General features: G+C 49.9%; 1 protein-coding gene across 3 annotated transcripts in view; it reads right to left on the bottom strand.

The window, feature by feature from the left end:
• Positions 1–880: 880 nt before the first annotated feature.
• The window catches only part of NIPSNAP1 (nipsnap homolog 1), a 34,828-nt gene continuing 9,154 nt past the window's right edge, over positions 881–26,554 (bottom strand). For 2 of the 3 annotated variants that reach the window (XM_064367884.1, XM_012464948.2), the window contains 9 exons: positions 13,750–13,877; positions 13,508–13,553; positions 12,564–12,658; positions 9,112–9,182; positions 8,827–8,967; positions 8,490–8,521; positions 8,062–8,156; positions 6,212–6,295; positions 881–2,041 (listed from right to left, as the gene is read on the bottom strand). In XM_064367884.1, coding sequence (XP_064223954.1) covers positions 1,977–2,041; positions 6,212–6,295; positions 8,062–8,156; positions 8,490–8,521; positions 8,827–8,967; positions 9,112–9,182; positions 12,564–12,658; positions 13,508–13,553; positions 13,750–13,877 — 757 coding nt within the window. In that variant the 3' untranslated portion in view covers positions 881–1,976. Of the gene's footprint in view, positions 2,042–6,211; positions 6,296–8,061; positions 8,157–8,489; positions 8,522–8,826; positions 8,968–9,111; positions 9,183–12,563; positions 12,659–13,507; positions 13,554–13,749; positions 13,878–22,469; positions 22,599–26,554 lie in introns of those variants that run through there. The other variant, XM_012464949.3, reaches the window with a different exon arrangement.

The raw sequence follows: 26,554 nt of genomic DNA on the forward strand, positions 1-26,554 counted from the left end.
GGTATGAACTCTACAGAGTCCAGGATTTTTTCGTGTAAATCCTACTTATCTGGAGCTACTAACACGTGGCCCAAATCCCTGGTTGTACAGGGCCACTTCCGTCTCCTTCCCTAGAGCAAGGAGGAAAATACTGTTGTTTTTTTTCTGAGACAGTTTCGCTTTGTTGCCCAGGCTGAAGTGCAGTGGGGTGATCTTGGCTTATTGCAACCTCAGACTCCAGGGTTTAAACGATTATCCTGCCTCAGACTCCCAAGTAGCTGGGATTACAGGCGTGCACCACCATGCCCAGCAAATTTTTGTATTTTTAGTAGAGACGGGGTTTCACCATGTTGCGCAGGCCTGACCTCAAGTGATTTGCCTGCCTGGGGCTCCCAAAGTGCTGGGATTACAGGCCTGAGCCACCATGCCCAGCCACTACGGATTCTTGAGAATAGCTCAAGAACTTAATACCCAGTATTAAGCCAGGCGCGGTGGCTCAAGTCTGTAATCCCAGCACTTTGGGAGGCCAAGGTGGGTGGATCACGAGGTCAAGAGATCGAGACCACATCCTGGTCAACATGGTGAAACCCCGTCTCTACTATAAATACAAAAAATTAGCTGGGCATGGTGGCGCATGCCTGTAATCCCAGCTACTCAGGAGGCTGAGGCAGGAGAATTGCCTGAACCCAGGAGGCGGAGGTTGCGGTGAGCCGAGATTGTGCCATTGCACTCCAGCCTGGGTAACAAGAGTGAAACTCCGTCTCAAAAAAAAAAAAAAAAAAAGAACTTAATACCCTCCAGGAGGGTAGATCTGCCATGTGAGGCTAAGCCCACCAGCTCTACTGTGCTCTGCCTTAGGCACCTGCTAAAGTTCCTTGCATATGAAGAAAGGACACTGTGGTTTATAGTAAATATTTAATTGGTTCCATCAGCAACTCCAGCACAAGTTTTCCTGGATGGGAAGCAGAATCAAGCTACCCAAGGGTTCATGATGAGGTATGGGGGTCACTGACCCCCCTCCACACACCAGGTGGCCCTGCAGAATGAAGGTTGGGCTAACAGAATGTGAAGTAGGGGAAAGGTAAGATAGGGTGAGGAAACAGACCCTGGTCTGTACATTTGCCTGCAGGAAGGAGGGAGGGCAGGAGAGACTTTCTGCATAGGAGGAGTGGAACTACACTTTTAAGTTCTCAACCCCAATATGTAGGGGAAAACAGCCAAGCCACTCTCCATCTAGTATTAGGAACTTCTCTTCAAGTGGTCTTCTGTCATCTCTGTTCTATCTTCCCAATTCTCTATTCCAGATTCCAAATTCTGCAGTTGAAGCCCAAGTTCTGAATTCTAAGTTCTACCTTCTGAGTTCCTGTTATGTGTCTGTCTCCTGCCCCTAAATCCTTCCTGGTTCCCATCCCTTTCTCCAGCCTGTCTGGGTGGAATGTCTGGACCTCCCTCTGACTGTGCTGATGAGGTGTTTTTTGTTGTTGTTGGTTTTTTTTGGCAGTTCCAGGCTTTTCTCCAGCAGGAGGGACTTGGCTCAGACTGTCCAGCAAGTGGGTGGCCCAGTGGAGACCAGGGAATTCCTGAGGGCCTGGCCTGGCCTCCTCTCTTCCCACCCCACCTGTAGCCACTGGACATGCTACCTTTTGTGCAAGCTAAATGGAAGATTTACATGGGTGATAATTGGGGACTAGTAGCCTTGAGATGAGGAATCTTAGGAGAATATATAAGGCCTAAAAGATCACTATTCTTCATTCAGGGAAATTAGAAACTACTTCTAGCAGGGGGAAGGAGGCAGGCAGGGAAGGTGGAAAGTGCCTGGGCAGAGCTGTAAATCCTCAGAACTTGTCATCCTTCAGTTCCCCCTTGTCTGAGCTGAGCACTGCCCCTCAGAGTCCTCCCGGAGCCAAGACAAAACCAACACAGCAGAACCAGGAGCGCCACTGTCTGTCCAGGTTGCCCTGAGGGAGAAGGGGAAGGAGGTGGAGATGTAGGCAGCATCACTGGAGAGGTGAAATCTTCAAGGGGATCATGATCCGAGACTCCATGTGTCGCACCAGGGGGACTGCAGAGAGAGAAAGGCAGAGGTCACACAGGGGCCTCAAGCAAGCCAACAACCTCCCCTGGCCCCACCCACACGTGTTGGCCTTTGAGTGGGGAGGAGGAAGACCCAGATGCTATGAAAGGAATGTCCCATTGCCCTCCTAAAAGGGCCCATGAAGACCACCAGATCCCTCAAATTATACGATAAGATAGGACTTCAGGGGTGATAAGAATAACATTTTCTTAAATTTTAATAGTTATATGTTTACTTTCCTTGTGTTTGAAAATAATAATTAGCAGAGTGAAAAATGATTTCATAGATATTATTACTGAGGACAAAGCTAGGTTCAAAACAAAATAGGGTGATTTAAAGAAAAATGGCAGCTGGGTGCGGTGGCTCATACCTGTAATCCCAGCACTTTGGGAGACCGAGGAGGGTGGATCACCTAAGGTCAGGAGTTCAAGACCAGCCTGACTAACATGGAGAAACCATGTTCTCTACTAAAAATACAAAATTAGCTGGGCATGGTGGCGCGTGCCTGTAATCCCAGCTACTTGGGAGGCTGAGGCAGGAGTATCGCTTTAACCCAGGAGGCAGAAGTTGAGGTGAGCTGAGATTGAGCCATTGCACTCCAGCCTGGGCAACAAGAGCAAAACTCCATCTCAAAAAACAAAGAGGCCAGGTGCAGTGGCAAACACCTGTAATCTCAGCACTTTGGGAGGCCGAGGCGGACAGATCACCTGAGGTCAGGAGCTTGAGACCAGCCTGGCCAAAGCGGTGAAACCCTGTCTCTCTAAAAAAAGAAAAGAAAACAAAGCAAGAAAATAATTATAATGATAGTATACTGCTAGGACAAAAGCTGTGAGCAGGGTCCTCAAGAGGCTGAGGCTTGAAAAACACTGATTTAATCCAACTGCCTCATTTTCCAGATGGGGAGGCTGCAGCCTAGAAAGGGTCAGCTCAAGGTCATCCAGGAGGTTAGACTCTTTCCTCTTGCTCAGAGCTTTTCAAACTTTGATGTGCATACAAATCACTTGGCAATTCTGTTAATGTGCAGATTCTGATTCGGTAGGTTGCAGGAAGCTTAAGATTTATCTCTTTTTTTTTTTTTTGAGACCGAGTTTCACTCCTGTTGCCCAGGCTGGAGTACAATGGCATGATCTCAGCTCATTGCAACCTCTGCCTCCCAGGTTCAAGCGATTCTCCTGCCTTAGCCTTCCAAGTAGCTGGGATTATAGGGATGCACCACCACACCGGCTAATTTTGTATTTTTAGTAGAGATGGGGTTTCTCCATGTTGGTTGGCTGGTCTCGAACTCCTGACCTCAGGTAATATGTCCATCTCAGCCTCCCAAAGTGCTGGGATTACAGGCGTGGGCCCCTGAGCCTGATGGAGATCTGTCGTGTTTAACAAGCTCCCAGGGGATGCTAATACTGTCTGTTGGGATCACACTTGATTTTGTTTTGTATTTTATTTATTTTTTTCGAGACAGGGTCTCACTCTGTCTCCCAGGCTGGAGTGCAGTGGCAAGATCTTGGCTCACTGCAAACTCCACCTCCTGAGTTCAGTGATTCTTGTGTCTCAGCCTCCCAAGTAGCTGGGATTACAGGTTCATGTTACCACGCCTGGCTAATTTTTGTATTTTTAGTAGAGACAGGGTTTCACCATATTGCCCAGACTCATCTCAAACTCCTGGGCTCAACTGATCCACGCATCTTGACCTCATATAGTGCTGGGATTACAAGTGTAAGCCACTGTGCTTGGCCTGTTTTTTATTTTTATTTTTATTTTTTTTGAGACAGGTCTCACTGTTGCCCAGGCTGGAGTGCAATGGCACAATCATGGCTCACTGTAGCCTCAAACTCCTGGGCTCAAGCAATCTTCCCACCTCAGCCTTCTAAGTAGCTGGGACTACAGGTGGACACCACCACACCCCGCTACTTTTTTTTTTCTGAGTTGGAGTCAGTCTGTTGCTCAGGCTGGAGTGCAGTCACGTGATCTTGGCTCATTGCAACCTCCGCCTCCTTGGTTCAAGTGATTCTTCTGCCTCAGCCTCCTGAGTAGCAGGGACTACAGGCACCCACCACCACCACCCCCAGCTAATTTTTTGTATTTTAGTAGAGACAGGGTTTCACCATGTTGGCCAGGATGGTCTCGATATCCTCCCGCTTGTCCTCCCAAAGTGCTGGGATTACAGGCGTGGGCCACTGCACCTGGCCTAATTTTAAAAAATTTTTGTGTAGAGATGGGGGTCTCCTTATGTTGCCTAGGCTGGTCTTAAATTACTGGCCTCAAGTGATCCTCTTGCCTTGGCCTCCCAAAGTGCTGGGATTACAGTTGTGAGCCACTACAGCTGGCTGGGACCACACTGAATAGCAAGGCTCCTGCTAACTTCTTCAACAGACACATTCTCCCTCATACCACTTGGTAAGTGATCCCTGTAAGCTTCTCAGTGGCCAGGACAGGCTCTTGTTCATTTATGCGCCCCTCAACCACCTACCCACCACAGTTCCCAACACACGGTGAGGGCTCAATTAGCACCCACTGACTCTAGGTGGTTTCAGGGTTCCTAGCAAAGTGGCGAACACCTTGAGCAAAAAACTTGTTCAAGCCGGGCGCGGTGGCTCACGCCTGTAATCCCAGCACTTTGGGAGGCCGAGGCGGGTGGATCACGAGGTCAAGAGATCGAGACCATCCTGGTCAACATGGTGAATCCCCGTCTCTACTAAAAATACAAAAAATTAGCTGGGCATGGTGGCGCGTGCCTGTAATCCCAGCCACTCAGGAGGCTGAGGCAGGAGAATTGCCTGAACCCAGGAGGCGGAGGTTGTGGTGAGCCGAGATCGTGCCATTGCACTCCAGCCTGGGTAACAAGAGCAAAACTCCGTCTCCAAAAAAAAAAAAAGAAAAAGAAAAACTTGTTCAAAGCTGGGCACAGTGGCTCATGCCTATAATCCCAGCACTTTGGAACGCTGAGGGGGGCGGACTGCTTGAGCCCAGGAGTTCGAGACCAGCCTGGGCGACACAGCAAGATTGCATCTCTACAAAAACAAAAACCTTGTTCATAAACATTTCCTCCCCAGAACTTAAAGTATTAAAATAAAATAAAATAATGTCCTGCATGGTTCCTTTGTGACAGACCCTGGAGAAAGCACTTTTTATAAACGAGTCTGTGGGCTGAGCGCAGTGGCTCACGCCTATAATCCCAGCACTTTCGGAGGCCAAGGCCAGCAGATCACCTGAAGTCAGGAATTTGAGACCAGGCTAGCCAATATGGTGAAACCCTGTCTCTGCTAAAAATACTAAAATTAGCCAGGCATGGTGGCACATGCCTGTAATCCCAGATACTAAGGAGGCTGAGGCAGGAGAATCGCTTGAACCTGGGAGGCAGGAGAATCGCTTGAACCTGGGAGGCAAGGGTTGCAGTGGGCCAAGATCATGCCACCGTACTCCAGCCTGGGCAACAGAACAAGACTCTGTCTCAAAAATAAACAAAATAGGGCCGGGTGCGGTGGCGCACACCTGTAATCCTAGTACTTTGGGAGGCTGAGGCAGGCAGATCACAAGGTCAAGCGACTAAGACCATCCTGGCCAACATGGTGAAACCTCATCGCTACTAAAAATACCGAAATTAGCTGGGTGTGCTGGTGCACGCCTGTAGTCCCTGATACTCAGGAGGCTGAGGCAGGAGAATTGCTTGAACACAGGAGGCAGAAGTTGCAGTGAGCCGAGATTGCGCCACTGCACTCCAGCCTGATGACAGAGCGATACTCTGTCTCAAATAACATTTAAAAATAAATATAAATAAATAAAATATGAAATCATAAAACAAAATAGTTTGTAGAATCTTCCCTTAAACAGCCCTCTGAGGGAGGCACTTTCACCATCACCATCTTACAGATGAGGGAACAGCCTCGGCGAGGTGAAGAACCGTGCCCAAGGTCACAATGGGCGCTAATCCACATCTAGGCAGAGGCATGGCCCTGGCTATGTTATCAGCCCCTAGAGTACTCACCTAGGCCTGCTGGTATCCTATGGAGTGTGCCACTGGGATAGGAACCCACTAACTCATTGTCTTAAAAGTGAGTTCCCCATCACAGAAGGTAATCAAGAAAGGCTGTATCTCCTTACAGAGGGGATTCCATCCTCAAACAGGGCTCTCAGCAGAAGACCTCCAAAAGCTTTACTTACCTGTATAGTAGACATTTTCATCCCAGCCTCTCTTCCTCCAGGCAGCGTTTCGTGTCTCCTCCCGAGACTGCAGGTCTTTATAGGCTGTGAGAAAGGCACAGGCTCATTCCTCAGCCACAGAGGATTGGATCCCTACCCAGCATAAGGCCCTCTTCGCACAGGCCCCCAAACCCTGCCCTGCTGTCTCCTCTTCCCTAGATGCCTCCCTCAGACTGCTAGCAAACACTGTCTGCTTTAACAATCCATCCAATCAGTACCTATGTTAATATCACCTACATTTATATTTCTACTCGCAAGCACTCCCGAGGGCTCCAGACTCCTATATCCATCTACTGCCACTTGACATCTCTACTTTGTTGTGTCAGCATTTTAAATGTAACACTTCCGGCTGGGCACGGAGTCTCATGCCCATAATCCCAGCACTTTGGGAGGTTGAGACGGGTGGACTGCTTGAGGCTAGGAGTTCGAGGCCAGTCTGGTCAACATGGTAAAACTCTGTCTCTACTAAAAATACAAAAATTAGTTGGGCATGATAGTGCACACCTGTAATCCCAGCTACTCAGGAGCATGAGGCAGGTGAATCACCTGAACCCGGGAGGTGGAGGGGAGGTTGCAGTGAGCCAAGACTGCACCACTACACTCCAGCCTGGGGGACAGAGTGAGACTCTGTTTCAAAAAAGAAAAAAAGTAACACTTCCAAGGGCCAAGATTAGGCTCCTGACCCCAATGACTTGCTCCTTCCCTAAACCTCCCAGACTCAGTAAACAACACACAGCGGCTGAAGCACAAGCCCGGGAGCTCTTCTGGAATGCCCTTCTCCTTCTCTTGCCCCACACAGACAATTCATCCACATGTCCCACTGATTCCACCTCTAGACGAACAAATCTGTGGACTTCTCAGCATCCCACTGCCCATCCCCTCTTGCCTGAAGTAGAGTAACAGTCTCCTGAAGCCCTGCTTTCTCTCTTGCTCCCCTACCAAGCACTCTGAACAAAGCAGAGAGCAGCCAGAGAAATCATACTAGAGCAAAAATCAGGTCATGTCACTGTTGTGTGAAATGAATAGTCTCTCGTTGCATTTATAATAAATCCCAACTCATTCCCTGTCTCCTCTTTCATCTCCCCACATTCTGCCTTACTCACTCCATACCAGCCTCCTTGCCACACCTCAAAACCCCGAAGGCCTTGCCCCACCACAGGGCCTTTTAATGTGCTGCTCCATCTGCTTGGAATGCTTTCACCCAGCAATTCACAGCTGGCTCCTTCTCATCCTTTGGCTCTCAGCTTACATTTCACTCCCTCAGAGAGGCCTTCTTTGTTTACCTAGACAAATGTAGATCCCCTGTGTTTTTTGCCATCACCTCTCCCTGCTTACTTTTTTTTTTGAGACAGAGTTTCACTCTGTCACCCAGGGTGGAGTGCAGTGGTGCAATCTCGGTTCACTGCAGCCTCCACCTTCTGGGTTCAAGCGATTCTCCTGCCTCAGCCTCCTGAGTAGCTGGGACTACAGATGTGCATCACCATACCCAGCTAATTTTTGTACTTTTAGTAGAGATGGGGTTTCACCATGTTGGCCAGGCTGGTCTCGAACTCCTGACCTCAGGTGATCCACCCACCTCAGCTCCCCAAAATGCTAGGATTACAGGCATGAGCCACCACACCTGACCTCCCTATTTTCTCCAAATATGATTAGTAATAATCTGAAATTGATCTTTTTGTGACATTACATCTAAGACAGTGTCTCATGCTACATTAAGTTCTATGAGGACACTAATGCATCCCCATTGGCTACAGAGAGTGACAATGGAGAAAGAGAACTCACAAAAGCCTCCTGGAAGGTCTTCAACCTACCCCAGAGATGGTGTACCACATAGAGCTCTCCAATCTGTGAGAAGAAGCCACCCACTGCCTCCTGGTTCTCCTGCCGGTACTTGATGGCCCGAGCCCTGGAGAAGGCAGAATAATATGAGGCAGAAGCCAGGGCTGGTGCAAAGAGTACTGAGGCTGATTCCTTGGCCACACCTCACAGGAGGGGCCTGGGTAGAACCCAAGGTTCTCCAGGATGCTACAGGAAAGGGCTGATGGCTCGGTGTTCTACCAACAGAGGGCTCACAACTAGGAGATCTTCACCTCCTGGTTGGAGCCTTCTCCCAAATCCTTGTGGGACAGAGGGTACTGAGTTCCCTGTGATATGGCTCTGAAAAAGGTGGCCCACCAGGGGCCTTGGTGGGGCGGGTAAGCAGGTTATCCCCCAACCCAGTCCTGGTGCTGCCACTTACCAGTTGTTCCCCCACTCGATCATGGTTCCTGGCTGAAAGAGAACCAAAGGGATGATGGGAATGAGCCCCCACCTTGTATTCATAACATCACAGCCAAGGAAGGAGGGGAAACTGCCCTGTCTCCCCACCTCCCCAGCTCCAGCGGCTGTGTGGCCTCACTCGCAGGCCCTGGTGCACATCTGGTATATGCATGTTTGCACATATGTGTACACAACTCTGCTCTGAGCCCACAGGAAAAGAGAAGCCAGAAGCCCCAATCTAGGTGTTGGGGCAGCTGCAAAGCAGCACTGCAGCAGGGAAGTTGGGGGGTAGCAAGGGGTCCGTCGGAGGGAGGCACCTTGAGCTTATATGTCCTCAGCTCATAGATGTTGGGACCCACTCTGGGCTGTGGCTCATTCCAGAAGCTGAACTCGAGGAGCAACTGGTTTCTCCTGGACAGCAGCATCTGGCTCCGCTCCCTTCGGAACTCCAGGTACTCCTGTGGGCATGGTGGTAAAGGCACAGCTACCAGGAAGTGCCTCCATCCTGACAGTGTGCCTCATGGGGTGGCAGAGGAGTCCCCAGCACAGGGCTGGGCTGCATCTAACATCCAGAGAGGTGTGCTTAGAGGACACTAACATACCTTATTGTTTTTGAGCTTGTTCATGCAGTCCATGAGGGCTGGGTAGCCACCTGAAAATCGCCACAGGTGCACTGTTGGGGGTGAGAGGTATAGGTCAGCGGGCTGCTGGGACCCCCAGCAGATGATCTCCCCAAGGTTGGTTGAGTGTGTATGTGGTGGGGGAGGCAGGCAACCTGGTTCCCTGTAGCAGCAAGACTCTCTGAGTTTCCTCTGCCTTGGTGGAAGACCATGCTGTGGAGGGGATGACCCCAGAAACAGGTCTAGGAGAACTGGAGTTGAGCTCTAGCTCAGCCCAGTGGCTTTAGACTGCTCTAAGCCTCAATGTTCTCATCTTGAAAATGGGAATAGGCCGGGCGCGGTGGCTCAAGCCTGTAATCCTAGCACTTTGGGAGGCCGAGGCGGGTGGATCATGAGGTCAAGAGATCGAGACCATCCTGGTCAACATGATGAAACCCCATCTCTACTAAAAATACAAAAAATTAGCTGGGCATGGTGGTGCGTGCCTGTAATCCCAGCCACTCAGGAGGCTGAGGCAGGAGAATTGCCTGAACCCAGGAGGCTGAGGTTGCGGTGAGCCTAGATCGTGCCATTGCACTCCAGCAAGAGCGAAACTCCGTCTCAAAAAAAAAAAAAAAGAGATCGAGACCATCCTGGCCAACATGGTGAAACCCTGTCTCTACTAAAAATACAAAAATTAGCTGGGTGTGGTGGCGTGCGCCTGTAGTCCCAGCTACTGAGGAGGCTGAGGCAGGAGAATTGCTTGAACCCGGGAGGCGGAGGTTGCAGTGAGCCGAGATTGTGCCACTGCGCTCCAGCCTGGCGCCTGGCAACAAAGTGAGACTCTGTCTCAAAAAAAAAAAAAAAAAAAAGAAAATGGGAATAATGCGCCTATCTACCCCACCTTCCTTAAATAGCAACAACAGGATCAGATGTGTCCTGTGCCCTGGGAACATGCATAAGGAAGACCATCAGGCCTCAAAGGGGCAGCTGGACAAAAGGACAGGGGAAATCTGATGGGCTGATATGGAACATTCCAAGATAGTGCATTGAAAAAAGGAGCCAAGGAACAGAAGAGTATATGTGATATGCTGCCTCATGTGTTGACGGGGCAAGGACACATCCAGAGATGCTGATTTACGCATCACCTCTTAATGGCGACTTTAAGAGATTGATAGTAGATGCCCCTGGGACATATAATGGAGGCCTGTGGGGCCTCAGGCAGGAGGGAAGCTTACTTTGCCTGTAAAACTCTTTGTACTGTTAGAATTTCTAAAAATCATATTATTGGCTAGGCTTCTAAGCATTTTGGGAGGCCGAGGCAGGCAGATCACTTGAGGTTAGGAGTTTGAGACCAGCCTGGCCAACATGGTGAAATCCCATCTCTACTAAAAATACAAAAATCAGCCGGGCGTGGTGGCAAACACCTGAAATCCCAGCTACTCAGGAGGCTGAGGCAGGAGAATCGCTTGAACCTGGCAGGTGGAGGATGCAGTGAGTCAAGATTGTGCCACTGCACTCCAGCCTGGGTGGCAGAGTGAAACTCCATCTCAAATAAATAAATTAATTAATAATTAATTAAATTAAATAAAATTTTTTAAAAATCAACTTTGGGAGGCCAAGGTGGGTGGATCACCTGAGGTCAGAAGTTCAAAACCAGCCTGATCAACATGGCTAAACCCTATCTCTACTAAAAATACAAAATTAGCCGGGCATGGTGGCGTATACCAGTAATCCCAGCTACTCAGGAGGCTGAGGCAGGAGAATTGCTTGAACCCGGGAGGTGGAGATTGCAGTGAGGTGAGATTGCACCACTGCACTCTAGCCTTGGCAACAAGACCTAACTCAGTTTCAAAAAATATTAAAAGGCTGGGCACGGTGGCTCGCACCTGTAATCCAGCACTTTGGGTGGCGAAGGTGGGTGGATTACCTGAGGTCTGGAGTTTCAGGCCAGCCTGACCAATATGGCAAAACCCTGTCTCTACTAAAAATACAAAAATAAGCCAGGTGTGGTGGCGCGTGTCTGTAATCCCAGCTACTCAGGAGGCTGAGGCAAGACAATCACTTGAACCTAGGATGCAGAGCTTGCGGTAAACTGAGATAGCACCACTGCGCTCCAGCCTGGGGGACAGAGCAATACTCCATCTCAAACAAACAAACAAAAAAACCTCAAGATCAGCCAGGCACAGTGGCTCAGGTCTGCAATCCCAACACTCTGGGAGGCCAAAGCAAGAGGAACACTTGAGCCCAGGAGTTTGAGACCAGCCTGGGCAACATACCAAGACCTCATCTCTACAAAGCAAAACAAAAGAAAACAACTGGCTCAGGCATGGTGGTGAATGCCTGTGGTCCCAGCTACTCAAGAAGCGGAGGTAAGAGGATCTCCTGAGCCCAGTTCAAGGTTGCAGTGAGCTATCATCATACCACTGCACTCCAAACTGGATGACAGAGCAAGACCCTGTCCCAAATAGAAAAATTAAAAAAAAATAAGCCAGGAGTGGTGGCTCACACCTATAACCCCAGCACTTTGGGAGGCTGAGGTGGGCAGATTACCTGAGGTCAGGAGTTCAAGACCAGCCTGACCAACATGGTGAAACCCCATCTCTACTAAAAATACAAAATTAGCTGGGCATGGTGGCACACGCCTATAATCCCAGCTACCTGGTAGGCTGACGCAGGAGAAGCACTTGAACCCAGGAGACAGAGGTTGCAGTGAGCTGAGATCACACCACTACACGCCAGCCTGGGTGACGGAGCGAGACGCTGTTTCACAAGAAAAAGGGAAAAAAAAAAAGGCCAGGTGCAGTGGCTCATGCCTGTAATCTCAGCACTTTGGGAGGCCGAGGCAGGCAGATCACCTGAGGTCAGGAGTTCAAGACCAGCCTTTTCCAACATGGTGAAACCCCGTATCTATTAAAAAATATAAAAATTAGCTGGGCATGGTGGTGGGAACCTGTAATCCCAGCTACTCGTGAGGCTGAGGCAGGAAGATCACTTGAACCCAGGGGGCAGAGGTTGCAGTGAGCCGAGACTGCACCACCGCACTCCAGCCTGGGCAACAAGAGCAAGACTCTGTCTCAAAAATAACGAAAGATGGGTGATCCAGGTAAAGCAGGCAAGGAAGAAATTATGCTTAAGGCAGAAGAAAGAGCATGAGCAGTAGTCTGGAACTAGAGTGAAACTGTCAATCTGAGGAATTGAGTCCTGGGTGGCACAGCACTGAGCAAGGAGGATGTGGCGCCATGAGGCTGGAGGTGGGGCTGGGAAGGACTCAAAGGCTTCGTGGGTCTCCCTGAGGGCACAGGGGAGCCAGGACAGGTGTTTGAGAAGGGGAGTGAGGCAATGAGATTTTAGGAAGAGCCCCACCAGGTGCTGTTGTAAAGAGGGAGTGGAGGATGGCCTAGTGTGAAAAGTGCTGAAGGCCTGGGCTGGCACTGGTTAGGTGACCACCTTACCTGCCTGGTCCTGCTCCCCATACCACGTGTTCCAGTTGCCCACGAGTGAGCAGGGGTAGTCCTCATCCAGGTGTAGCTTGGGCAGCACAGCCTCCCTGTGGGAGGGGCACAGAGAAGGGGCAGGATTCACATAGCTACCAGGGCCTCTGAGATAAGGGTTCAAACTCAGTTCAAACTGCAGACCCTGAGGCTGAGCCTCAGACTCTCCATCTCTAAAATGCAGAAGCTAGAAAAGAGGTTTCAGGACTTCCGACTCTGAAATTTACATCCTGGCTGGGCACAGTGGCTCACACCTGTAATCCCAACACTGGGAGGCTGAGGCAGGAGGATTGCTTGAGCTCAGTAGTTTGAGACCAGTGTGGGCAGCAAAGTGTGACCCCCATCTCTCTTTCTTTGTCATTGTTTTTGAGACGGAATTTTGCTCTTGTCGCCCAGGCTGCAGTGCAATGGCACAATCTCGGCTCACTGCAACCTCTGCCTCTTGGAGACTGCATCTCTTTAAAAAAAAGAAAAAGGAACATGGTGCCGTGGCACACACCTGTAATCCCAGCATTTTGGGAGCCTGAGGCGAGTGGATCACCTGAGGTCAGGAGTTTGTGACCACCCTGACTAACATGGTGAAACCCTGTCTCTAAGAAATAGAAAAAAATTAGCCAGGTGTGATGGCACATGCCTGTAATCCGAGCTACTTGGGAGGCTGAGACAGAAGAATCATTTGTACCTGGAAGGCAGAGATTGCAGTGAGCCAAGATCGCCCCATTGCACTCCAGCCTGGGCAACAAGAGCGAAACTCCATCTCAAAAAAAAAAAAAGGAAGAAATAAAAGAAATCTACATCTCCTGGATTTCTGCAAAAAGAACGGAGTTGGGGATGTTCTATGGATTTGCTGAGAGTGTGTTCCCCACCCAAGCAGAGGCTGGGATGGGTGGATACAGGATGCTCACGTGAGGCTGTTGTAGGCGTCCAGGTATTCTGGCTTTACATTGTGAACTGCAACAGAGGACAGAGAGCAAGAAGTGAGGTAGGGTGTGTACACAAGGAAGAACTTGGGGTGAGGGAGCCCATCAAGGCCAGGGGTCCCAGGACAGCTGAGGATGTTCCAGACCCTTCCATCTCCATGCTGGAGCCTCACAGGCCCCCAGAGCCCCTCAAAGGGCAGAGGTTGGTCAGCTCAGCAGCCACTCACACTGGATCTTGTAGAGGTTGCTGGTTTCCTTCTTGGACAGCAGGGTGGAGTGGGCATCCTTCCGGGGATCCACCTTGTGAACAAAGAGGGAGCGGAACCAGCTGCCTTCATTGTCCTTGGAATAGAAACTGCAGGACAGAGGAGTTGAGGGGGACATGCGGAGGTGGGGGGAACCCCAGCAAATTCCATCTGCTTGGATGTCCTGCTCCCCTAGACCAGTGACCCACATTTCTGGGAACAGGTCCACGAAGTCCTGTGGCAGCTCCAAAGTGTGAAATGCTACTGGAGCCAGCTTCTTTCCACAGAGATTCCAGCTGCCCAGTTGGCTTCTTGGAGTTGTGCAGAGCCTCAGGAGGCCAGTAGAGGCAGCCCTACCTCCCACTTCTCTCTCTAGCCTCCCTGCCTCCACTTCATCCCCCTTCCAAGAAGGCCTCTACTTGGGTAACACAACTGCAGCCTCTTGCCAAGAAGATAAACCCCAAATTCAGCTTGCATCGTGCCCAAAGCCCTTGACAACTCAACCTAACTTGTCAGCTCCCCTCCGGCCCCCTTACCTGTACACCTCACTCTTCAGGTGTGCTCTTCCCTGAACACACCAGGCGGTTACTCTGTGCTTTCTTTGCAAGTTCTGTCCCCTCTAACAAGAAGACTTCTCTCACCATCCTCCCCAGCACTCACAGTACACTTGGCCCATGTCTCCACCCTGATCCGGAAAGTGGAAAGCCAAATACAAATAAGCTTTGTCCTTGAGGAGCTCATAGTCCACTAGAAGAAATGGGCCTTGGGACACAATTATAGCAGAGGTCTCTGGAAGAGCCCAGGTGAGCCAGTCTTAACTCTGCTTCTGGCAACCTGGGCAGACTCTCCTCTCTACAGAAGAGGAGGTGAGCTGGCCAGTCCCCAGGGCTGGTTTGGCAGATAGTGGCAGATAGAGGGGGTAAAAGCCATTGCAAAGCAAGATGCATTCACTCATCCAGCCAACACCTGTTCTGCCTATCTCAATAGGATACTGTGAGAATGAATGAATGAATGAATAATCAATAAAATCGATTATGTGCTTTGCCCATGAGCACCGTGGTTAAGGGCAATGGGGGATGTGCTGCCAGCGTTAACTGGACCAGAACTGCACCCCCATCCTAAACACATACCCAAGGTCTAAGAGTCCCAGCAGGGGGCAGGGGGTGCTTATTTTGAGGCCACCAATCTTCTTGCTCCATAGCCTTGGTGCAGCTTACAGCCAGGCCTGAAAAAAGTCTCCCGATGGAGACAATTCCTAGCCAGGGAGCCTGGCAAGAGGGGTCCCTGAGTGGCAGCAAGCCCTATCCCTTTTTTCTTTTTTGTTTATTGCCTAGCCAGCCCTATCCCTTTTTAAGACTTTTTTGTGGCTAGAACAAATGTCTTAGACTGGGCATGGTGGTTCACCCCTGTAATCCCAGCACTTTGGGAGGCTGAGGAGGGTAGATCACCTGAGGTGAGGAGTTCGACACCAGCCTGGCCAACATTGCGAAACCTCATCTCTACTAAAGATACAAAAATTATCCAGATGTGGTAGTGGGCGCCTGTAATCCCAGCTACTCTAGAGGCTGAAGCAGGATAATTGCTTGAACCCGGGAGGTGGAGGTTGCAGTAAGCTGAGATCATGCCACTGCACTCTAGCCTGGGCAACAGAGGGAGAATCTGTCTCAAAAAAAAAAAAAAAAAAAGAACAAATGTCTTGCAAATAAAAACATCACTTTTTTGCAAAGTATGGAGCAGCCATTGGGACTGATAAAATTCAAAAATCGGCTGAGCATGGTGGCTAAAAACCTGTAATCCCAGTGCTTTGGGAGGCTGATGTCAGGGGATCACTTGAGCCCAGGAGTTTGAGATCAGCCTGGGCAACAAAACGAGACTCCATCTCTACAAAAAATAAAATAAATATGACTGGCTTATGCCTGTAAACCCAGCACTTTTGGAGGCTGAGGCAGGAGGATCACTTGAGTCCAGGAGTTTGAGACAAGCCTGGACAGCCTTGTGAGACCTTGTTTCTACAAAAAATAAAGTTAGCTGGACATGACGTTTTGTGCCTGTAGTCCCAGTTACTTGGGAGGCTGAGGTGGGAGGATCGCTTAAGCCCGGGAGGTTGAAGCTGTAGTGAGCCAAGATCTTGCCACTGTACTTCAGCTTGGGCAACAGAGCGATATTCTGTCTCAAAAAAATAAAATAATACAATAATTAGCTGGGTGTGGTGACACATGCCTGTAGTGCCAGCCACTTGAGAGACTTAGTAGGATTGCATGAAGCCCAGGAAATCAAGACTACAATGAGCCATGACCAGGCCACTGCACTCCAGCCTGGGTGACAGAGCCAGACCCTATCTCAAAAAAAAGAGGCTGGGCATGATGTTTCATGCTTGTAATCCTAGCACTTTGGGGAGGCCAAGGCAGGTGGATTGCCTGAGTTCAGGAGTTCAAGTCTAGCCTGGGCAACATGGCAGAACCCCACTTCTACTAAAAAAAAAAAAAAAATACAAAAAATTAGCCAGGAGTGGTGATGTGTGCCTGTAGTCCCAGCTACTCTGGAGGCTGAGGCGGAATTGCTTGAATCCAGGAGGTAGAGGCTGCAGTGAACCAAGATCGCACCAATGCACGCCAGCCTGGGTGACTGAGTGAGACTGTTTCCACACCCTCCCCCACAAAAGAAAGAAAGAAAGAAAAAAGAGAAATTACTTGTCCCAAACTGTTAATACTGCTTAACCTGGGAAAAAGGAATAAGAGGGCCGGGCACGGTGGCTCACGCCTGTAATCCCAGCACTTTGAGAGGCCGAGGTGGGTGGATCACGAGGTCAAGAGATCGAGACCATCCTGGTCAACATGGTGAAACCCCGTCTCTACTAAAAATACAAAAAATTAGCCGGGCATGGTGGCGCGTGCCTGTAATCCCAGCTACTCAGGAGGCTGAGGCAGGAGAATTGCCTGAACCCAGGAGGCAGAGGTTGCGGTGAGCCGAGATCGCGCCATTGCACTCCAGCCTGCGTAACAAGAGCGAAACTCCGTCTCAAAAAAAAAAAAAAAAAAAAGGAATAAGAGATGGCTAACTTTTTCTTTATTCATTATAATTTTTTATAAAGATTTTTAAAAGTGTGCTAAGCATTTCTGAATTCATGGACTCTCTTGGTCATTGTACACGCATTTGCTTTATTAGCAAAAAGACAATTATATTTTTTTTGTTTTGAGACCGAGTTTCACTCTAGTTGCCCAGGCTAGAGTGCAATGGAGCCATCTCGGCTCACCACAACATCTGCCTCCCGGATTCAAGCGATTCTCCTGCCTCAGCCTCAAGTAGCTGGGATTTCAGGCATGCACCACCATGCCTGGCTAATTTTGTATTTTTAGAAGAGACAGGGTTTCTCCATGTTGGTCAGGCTGGTCTTGAACTCCTGACCTCAGGTGATCCGCTTGCCTCGGCCTCCCAGAGTGCTGGGATAACAGGCGTGAGCCACCATGCCTGGCCCAAAAAGACAATTATCATTAGATGGGTAGTGTGGTCTGTGAAGTTTTTGGACCAGAATAAGGGAGGCTCTAAGCCAGGGATCTGTGATACACTTTTCAGCTGCATGATCTCACTGACTATGCAATGATCGTACAGTACTGGTAATATTAGTATTCCCATCCTTGAGAGGATAAAATAAAAAGAAGCCCAGAGAGTGTAAAGGACTTGCCCAAAGCTGAACAGAAAGTCAGAGGCCAGAGTTAAGAACCAACCCAGCGCTCCTTCCTTGAAAGCCAACCTCCACTGAGAGACCTGACCTTTTGTTTTAATATAGAGGGGCTGCCTCCCCTGGAGGGAGAGGGGCAGGAAGGAGAGCAGCTCCTACTATTTGTCAACCAAGACCTTTGCTCTAAAAAGAACTAGACCGAGTAATTTACTAACCTCAGCACTGACCAAGATAAATACCAGTCAAGTGACCAGCCCTAAAGAGAGAGTTTGGGGGCTGGAACACTGGAAACTTCAAGAGCTCTGATGGGCTCCTGTCTCCTCCCACTAATCCTTCCTGCCCATGGGCCTCAGTTTCCCCATCTGTCAAACAAGCAGGGTGGTGAAGCCCCTCCCTAAAGCTCTTTTCTACAGGTAAAATCTAAGAAGGGGCTTGTCAAATATCTCAGAGAAGGGTCTGAACTCCAAGCCAGCATCCCCAAGGGCACATTCGCAAGAATACAAATTTCACTTTCTCAGTGAAATTACAATGTTCTCCTACTCTTGACCTCCCTAAGCCCTCTTACCCTGCTCTCTAACTTGTTCCAGAGCACCTTCTAAAACACTATATTAGGACAAGCACGGTGGCTCATGCCTGTAATCCCAACACTTTGGGAGGCTGAGGAAGGAGGACTGCTTGAACCCAGGAGCGTTTTTTTTGTTTGTTTGTTTTTTGAGATGAAGTTTTGCTCTGTAGCCCAGGCTGGAGTGCAGTGGCGCGATCTCAGCTCACTGCAACTTCCACCTCCTGGGTTCAAGCAATTCTCCTGCCGCAGCCTCCAGAGTAGCTGGGACTACAGGTGCACACCACCACACCTGGCAAATTTTTGTGTTTTAGTAGAGATGCGGTTTCGCCATGTTGGTCAGGCTGGTCTCAAACTCCTGACCTCAAATGATCCGCCTGCCTCAGCCTCCCAAAGTGATGGGATTACAGGCGTGAGCCACTGCACCAGGCTGAACCCAGGAGTTTGAGACCAGCCTGGGAAACAGCAAGACCTCATCTCTACTAAAAATTAAAAACAAACAAACAAACAAAAACACTCTATCTTTTGGCTTATTATGTGCTTTGTTTTTTTTGTTTTTGTTTTTGTTTTGTTTTTGAAATGGAATTTTGCTCTTGCTGCTCAGGCTGGAGTGCAATGGTGCGATCTCAGCTCACTGCAACCTCCACCTCCTGGGTCCAAGCGATTCTCCTGCCTCAGTCTCCTGAGTAGCTGGGATTACAGGCATGCAATGCCATGCCTGGCTAATTTTGTATTTTTAGTAGAGACAGGGTTCCACCATATTAGTCAGGCTGGTCTCGAACTCCGGCCTCAGGTGATCCACCTGCCTCGGCCTCCCAAAGTGTTGGGATTACAGGCATGAGCCATTGCACCCAGCCATGTGCTTTGTTTATTGTCAGTCTCCACACTGGAGGCAGCCCTAGAAGGGCAGAAACCTTATCTGTTCTGTTATATCCCTGCTATATCCCTTATGCTTGGAGCAGTGCCGGGCACATGGTGAGTGCACAGTCCAAGTCTGAGAAATGAATGAAGGGGGAGCTAGGACATTCTTGCATGAGAATGATGAAAGCTGGGAAGTATGAAAGGAAAGAAAGGGTAGACCTTGACCCAGAGTGACTTGACTCAGGGATCGGCGGTCCTTTCCTTCCTTAATACCAACAGCAGAACTAGTGCTTAAGAGCACAAACTCTGGACAAACCCAGGTTCTGATCCTAGCTCAGCTTCACCTTTCTTTTTTCTTCTTCTATTTTTTTTTCTTTTTTTGAGACAGGATCTCACTCTGTTATCCAGGCTGGAGTACAGTGACATAATCATGGCTCACTGCAGCCTCTATCTCCCAGACTCAAATGATCCTCCTACTTCAGCCTCCTGAGTAGCTGAGAACACAAGTACGCACCATCATGCCTGGCTAATTTTTGTTGTTATTGTTGTTTTTTGAGATTGAGTCTCACTCTGTTACCCAGGCTGGAGTGCAATGGCACGATCTCAGCTCACTGCAACGTCTGCCTCCCAGGTTCAACCGATTCTCCTGCCTTAGCCTCCCAAGCAGCTGGGACTACACGCCCACGCCACCACGCTCAGCTAATTTTTTTTTTTTTTTGAGACGGAGTCTCTCTCTGTCACCCAGGCTGGAGTGCAGTGGCGTGATCTTGGCTCACTGCAACCTCCGCCTCCCCAGTTCAAGTGATTCTCCTGCCTCAGCCTCCAGAGTAACTGTGATTACAGGCATGTGCTACCATGCCTGGCTAATTTTTGTATTTTTAGTCAAGACGGGGTTTCACCATGTTGGCCAGGCTGGTCTCAAACTCTTGACCTCAGGTGATCCGCCCGCCTTGGCCTCTCAAAGTACTGGGATTACAGGCAGGAGCGACTGCACCCAGACAATTTTTGTATTTTTTATAGAGACAGGATCTTACCATGTTGCCCAGGCTGGTCTCAAACTCCTGGGCTCAAGTGATCCTCCCACCTTGGCCTACCAAAGTGCTAAGATTATAGACATGAGCCACGGTGCCTGGTTCAGGTCCATCTGATTTCAAAGCACACACTGTCCCCACCCCAGCAGCCTCATTGCCCCCAAACCTCTACAGGCCAGAAGGGCTGCTGCTGGCCCTACTAGTGACTCCAGAGAGATATGGGGCAACCTGAGGGACAGCAGGAAGGAGTGTTCTCAGAGATACAATGTGGAATTAAGGCATAAGTAACTAAGATAGTCCTTGAGGGACTTGATAAATATTAATCCAAGTGTCTTCACAGCAATCCTGCCGAAAACAAGCAGGGATCACCATCCGCACTTTACAAAAAAGGAAACTGAGGCTAACAGAGGTTCAGCAACTCCTCCAGGATTACTGAGTAAGTGAGAGGCAGCAGGCTGCCTCTGAGACCCATGCTCCTTTTATGGCCTCTGGGTGTTTTCCACATAAATGATTTTACCACCAATCCATTCTGTCCCTTTCCCAACCCTGATGTCTTCATCTGGAAAATAAGGGGGTCATAAAAGATGATCTTCCCAGGGCTCTTTGAGTCTCAACATTATGTGGGTCTCACACAGAAACTGCTTGAAACATAGGCTAGGGGCAAGGAGCAACACTTGCTGCATGTTCATCAAGTGCTAGGCACTTCACAAACACGGCATCTTTGTTTTTTTAGACAGAGTCTTGCTGTCACCCACACTCCAGTGCAGGGTGGTGAGATCTTGGCTCACTGCAACCTTCAGCTCCTGGGTTCAATCGATTCTCCTGCCTCAGCCTCCTAAGTAGCTGGGATTACAGGCGCGAGCCACCAAGCCCATATGCTTTTTTGTATTTTTAGTAGAGACAGGGTTTTACCATGTTGGCCAGGCTGGTCTCGAACTCCTGACGTGAGTTTGAGACCTCCCAAAGTGCTTACAGATGTGAGCCACCACACCCAGCCAACCAGCATCTTTAATCCTCAACAACCCTGAGATGCATCCTGTCTGATTACTCCCATTTTACAGATGAGGAGCCTAAGGCTTAAAGAGGCCTGAGGTCACCCCACCTAGAAAGTCTAAGTTAGATTTGCTAGTGCCAGGCAAACTCTAGGCTCTTCCCAAGATGTCAGCTCGCTCCCTAATTATTGGGCAGTCTGGGTGGGGAGGGGCCCATGCCACTCCTCTTTCCCAGCTGTCCAAAAGCCCCACTGCTCTGTGCTGTAACATCTCAGGCAGGCTCTACAGAACTTTGCAGCTTCATTCCTGGGCTGCAGGGCAGGAGGGATGCTTGCTTTCTTTTCACAGGTTGGGGGTGGGGGGACAGGTGGCCTCATTTTTTTTTTTTTTTTTTTTGAGATGGGTTCACTTTGTTGCCAGGCTGCAGTGCACTGGCTCCATCTCGGCTCACTGCAACCTCCACTTCCCAGGTTCAAGTGATTCTCCTGCCTCAGCCTCCCAAGCAGCTGGGACTACAGGTGTGCGCCACTAGCACAGCTAAATTTTTTTGTTTTATTTTTAGTAGAGACGGGGGTTTCACCAAGTTGGCCAGGATGGTCTTGATCTCCTGACCTCGTGATCCGCCCACCTAGGCCTCCCAAAGTGCTGGGATTAAAGGCGTGAGCCACCGCACCTGACCTGTCCTCATTCCTTGACCATACACAGTCCTGAGCCCTCTGAGGGTGGAAAGCTGGGGAAACACAGAAAAATGAGATCATGGTCTAGTGAGAGAGACAGACAAGCACCAAGTCATGTATCACTGTGCAGGGTGATACATGGAGAGATGGGGGAAATACAGGGCTCTGGGGACCAAGGAGCGAGGGCCGAGGGGCTGCCCAGGGCCAGTCAGGGAGGCCAAGCCCTAGCTCAGCCCAGAGCAGGGCCCAAACAAAAGCCCAGACTGAGAGCACATGGCCCAGCCAGCCTCCCCCTCCCAGGAGGCTACCAGTTGAGTACAAAGTGCAAGGCGCATTGGCAAACTGGGTCCCAGATCCAGTGCTGCCATAGCACAGCAGGGAGGGTGACCTTGGACAACTCCCATTCCCTCTCAGGAGTCCGTTTCCCCACCTGTACAGTTTGAAGTGGGGGAGCAAAGGGTCTGTGCAGCCAAGGACCCTGGGGATCCCCCACTGCTCCCCTGCCATCATCTCTTTCCCTCAGAACTTCCAGAGGGAGGAGCGGACTCTACCAGAAGCCCCCGGTGGGTGTTAAATTATAGGCTACGCCTGGAAATGGGACACTCGCCCCTCCTGTCCTCTGCCCTCTCCCACTCTCCAGGGCCCAGTACCGGCCCTTCTCATCATCTTTCATTAGGTCCCATCACAACCCTGTCCCAATCAAAAGTAAGACCCTACCCATCCCTTTCTCACCTCCCCCATTCTTTGCTCAGACCCCTCCCTAGGCCTCGATCCTGGCCCCGCCCCTAACCCCCAGATTCCAAGCGAGGACTCTCAGCCCCTCCCCCACGGCCCAGACCCTGGCCCCCCGCCCCTGCACCCTCGCCGTGTGCGTCTGTCCCTTCCTGGCTGGGCTCTCACCGCGCCGCAGCTGCAGCCGCAACGTCCCCGGCGCGGGGCCCCGGGCCCTCCAGCAGCAGCCGCGCCGCCACAGAGATGCTGCACAGCCGCGGAGCCATGTTGGAGCCGCGAAGGTTGCAAGAAGGCCCCACCCCCAAACCCGGGTGGCGGAGGCGGAACGCTAACAAACCCCGCCCCTCCGGCTCGCCCGCCCCCTCCACTCAACCGGTCAGGTGGGCGTGGCCCGTGGGCGTCTCCGACTCCGCAGGTGCTGGAAGTCTGGGTTCTTTTTCTTTTTTTTTTTTTTGAGACGGAGTTTCGCTCTTGTTACCCAGGCCGGAGTGCAATGGCGCGATCTCGGCTCACTGCAACCTCTGCCTCCTGGGTTCAGGCAATTCTGAACCCAGCCTGAGTTCTGCCTCAGCCTCCTGAGTAGCTGGGATTACAGGCGCGCGCCACCATGCCCAGCTAATTTTTTGTATTTTTAGTAGAGACGGAGTTTCACCATGTTGACCATGATGGTCTCCATCTCTTGACCTCGTGATCTACCCGCCTCGGCCTCCCAACGTGCTGGGGTTACAGGCGTGAGCCACCGCGCCCGGCCATGGAAGTCTGGGTTCTAATCCTCTGCGCGCTCTGCAACCTTGAAAAACCCTTTGCCAACTCTGGGCCTCAGGATCCACCTCGGTAAAATGGAAGCGTAGAACAATAATACCAAGGGTACTTTTTTTGTGTGTCTTTTTGTTTTTTTCTTTTTTGTGGAGAACGGGGTCTCACTATATTGTCCAGGCAGGTCTCGAACTCCTGGGCTCAAACTATCCTCCCTCCTCTGCCTTCCTAAGAGCTAGGATTACAGGCGTGAGCCACAGCGCCAGGCGATACCAAGGGTTCTTAACAGGGCTGTCGGGGATGTGCAGCAGAGGGTCAGTAGGAAAACCCCATGGCTTCATTTTGCCCATTGCCCAGACAGAGTGTATTTATCGAGACGGGAATTGCAATAGAGAGTTTAATTCATGCCGAGCCGGCTGAATGGGAGACCCGAGTTGTATTATTACTCGAATCGGTCTCCCTGAAAATTCAGAGACCGGGTTTTATTAAGGATAATTTGCTGGGTAGGGGGCGAGAGAGTGGAGAGTACTGATTGGGCAGATTGGAGATGCAATCATAGGGGTTGAAGCTGTTCTCTTGTGCTGAGTGGATCTCGGGGTGGGGGCCACAAGACCAGATGAGCCTGTTTATTAATCTGTGTGTTGCCAGCAGATCCATTGAGTACAGGATCAGAAAAATATCTTGAGCATCAATCTTAGGTTTTACAGTAGTAATGCTATCCCTAGGAGCAACTGGGGAAGTTTAGAATCCGTGGCCTCTACCTGCATGACTCCTAAACCACAATTTCTAATCTTGTGGCTAATTTGTTAGTCTTAGAAAGGCAGTCTGGTCCCCAGGCAAGAAGGGGGTTTATTTTGGGAGAGGGTTGTTATCTTTGTTTCAAAGTTAAACTGTAAATTTGCAGCCGTGGGCGGTGGCTTATGCCTGCAATCCCAGCACTTTGGGAGGCTAGGGTGGGTGGATCATTTGAGGTCAGGAGTTCAAGACCAGCCTGGCCAATCTGTGAAACTCTGTGTCTACTAAAAATTCAAAAAATTAGCCGGGCATGGTGGTGGTGGGCACCTGTAATCCCTGTTACTCAGGAGGCTGAGGCAGGAGAATCTCTTGAACCCAGGAGGTGGAGGTTGCAGTGAGCTGAGAACGCGCCACTAAACCCCAGCCTGGGTAACAAGAGCAAAACTCCATCTCAAAAAAACAAACAAACAGGCTGGGCATGGTGGCTCATGCCAGTAATCCCAGCACTTTGTGAGGCCAAGGTGAGTGGATCACTGGAGGTCAGGAGTTCAAGACCAGCCTGACCAACATGGAGAAACCCCGTCTCTACTAAAAATACCAAATTAGTCAGGTGTGGTGGTGCACTCCTGTAATCTGAGCTACTAGGGAGGCTGAGGTAGGAGAATTGCTTGAACCCAGGAGGAGGAGGTTGCCGTCAGCTGAGACTGCACCATTGCACTCCAGCCTGGACAACAAGAGCAAAAATTTGTCTCAAGCAAACAAAAAGACTGACAACAAGAGCAAAAATCTTGTCCAGCCTGGGCAACAAGAGCAAAAATCTGTCTCAAACAAACAAACAAAAAGTTTGACCTATGCCCAGGAATGAACAAGGACAGTTTAGGGGTTAGAAGCAAGATGGAATCAGTTAGGTCAGATCCCTTTCACTGTCATAATTTTCTCGCTGTTAAAATTTTTGCAAAGGGGGTTGCATCAGTAAGCCCCCTGAAATTGTATACAACGTGATGTCCTCCTGTGCGGTGCATTCTCTGGGGAAAGGCATCCACAGGCCAGATTTATCACGATCAAAGAAAGAAACTTCCTTACAAGTGAAGATGGGGGCAAGGCTGGCAGCTGCAGACACTATCTCCACCATCTCCTTTCCCCTTTTCTTTTTTTTTTTTTTTTTTATTTTTCTTTTTTATAAAGACGGGGTTTCACCATGTTGGTCAGGCTGGTTTTGAACTCCTGACCTCAGGTGATCCGCCCGCCTTGGCCTCCAAAGTGCTTGGATTACAGGCTTGAGCCACAGCGCCCAGCCCTCCTTTCTGCTTTTCATCCCCTTTTGACTTCTCAGCCTGAACATCCTGGGGCCTCTTTCTGCCCGGCTCTTTTGCCTGCCCTCCAAACTAATCCCTTCTCAGACCACAATTCCCCAGATCACAGACATCAGCAGTGGGTGGAGCGCCTGCAGACCAGGGAGGCAGGGGCTTTATCTACTTCCAAAGGGGAAGGGACAGCTCCCCAAAAGAATGTCCACCCACTAACTAGTGGTGGCCTCCTGCGGTGCTTGGGGTGGGGGAGTGGAGGACAGGCTTTAATTTCCTGATTCTGGCTGGGTGCAGTGGCTCATTCCTATAATCACAGCACTTTGAGAAGCCCAGGCAGGAGGATCACTTGAGACTAAGAGTTCACAACCAGTATGAGCAACATAGAATAGACCCTCATCTCTTCAAAAAAAAAAAAAAAGTTAGCTGGGCATGGTACCACACAGCTATTCAGGAGGCTGAGGTGGGAGGGTCCCTTAAGCTCAGGCATTCAAGGCAGCATTGAGCTATGATCATGCCACTGCCCTCCAGCCTGGGTGACAGAGCTAGACCCTGTCTCAAAACAACAACAACAACAACAACAAAATTCCTGATTCCTTCAGCAAATATTGACTTGGCCTGGATAGGTACTTTGCTAAGCTCTGAGACACCAAATGTGGTCAGAATAACAGGCTCCAGCCCTCTTGGGACTTAGGGTCTGGTGGCAGAGACAAAAGACTCTGGGGCAGAGGCCTAAGGCCCCTCTGTCCCATCACCTCTCCTGCCTGACACATTAAATACTTACTGAATAAGTGAAACATATGCACAAAAATATTGTTGCCACTTGTGATAGAGGCTATGAAGAAGTATGTAGAGGGCTTATAATGGGGATTAGAAGGAGGAACAAAGAGATTCTATATAGATCTGAGTATCTGTCATGACTTCTGTAAGGAAGTTAGGTTTGAATGATGATTTTGTGTGTGTTTTCTAAAATTGCTGCAATAAACATGTTTTTTGTTTTGAGACAGAGTCTTGTTCTATCACCAGGCTAGAGTGCCATGGCACGATCTCGGTTCACTGCAACCTCTGCCTCCCGGGTTCAAGCGATTCTCCTGCCTCAGCCTCCCTAGTAGCTGGGACTACAGGCATGCGCCACCGCGCTCAGCTAATTTTTGTATTTTTAGTAGAGATGGGGTTTCCCCATGTTGGCCAGGCTGGTCTTAAACTCCTGACCTCAGCTGATCCACCTACCTCACCCTCCCAAAGTGCTGGGATTACAGGCATGAGCCACCGTGCCTGGATGAAGATGTATTATTTGTATGATTTATTTAAAAAGGAAATAGTTTATCATCATGATAATCAAGATGTATTATTTGTATGATTTATTTAAAAAGGAAATAGTTTATCATCATGAAAAGTGGAATCAATTGTCAAAGGCAGACTGGGCACACTAGCTCACACTTTGTAATCCCTGCACTT

This window comes from Aotus nancymaae, unplaced genomic scaffold (assembly GCF_030222135.1).
Source record: "Aotus nancymaae isolate 86718 unplaced genomic scaffold, 86718_ANA_hifiasm-v0.15.2.pri h1tg000076l, whole genome shotgun sequence".
NCBI classification, from domain to species: domain Eukaryota; kingdom Metazoa; phylum Chordata; class Mammalia; order Primates; family Aotidae; genus Aotus; species Aotus nancymaae.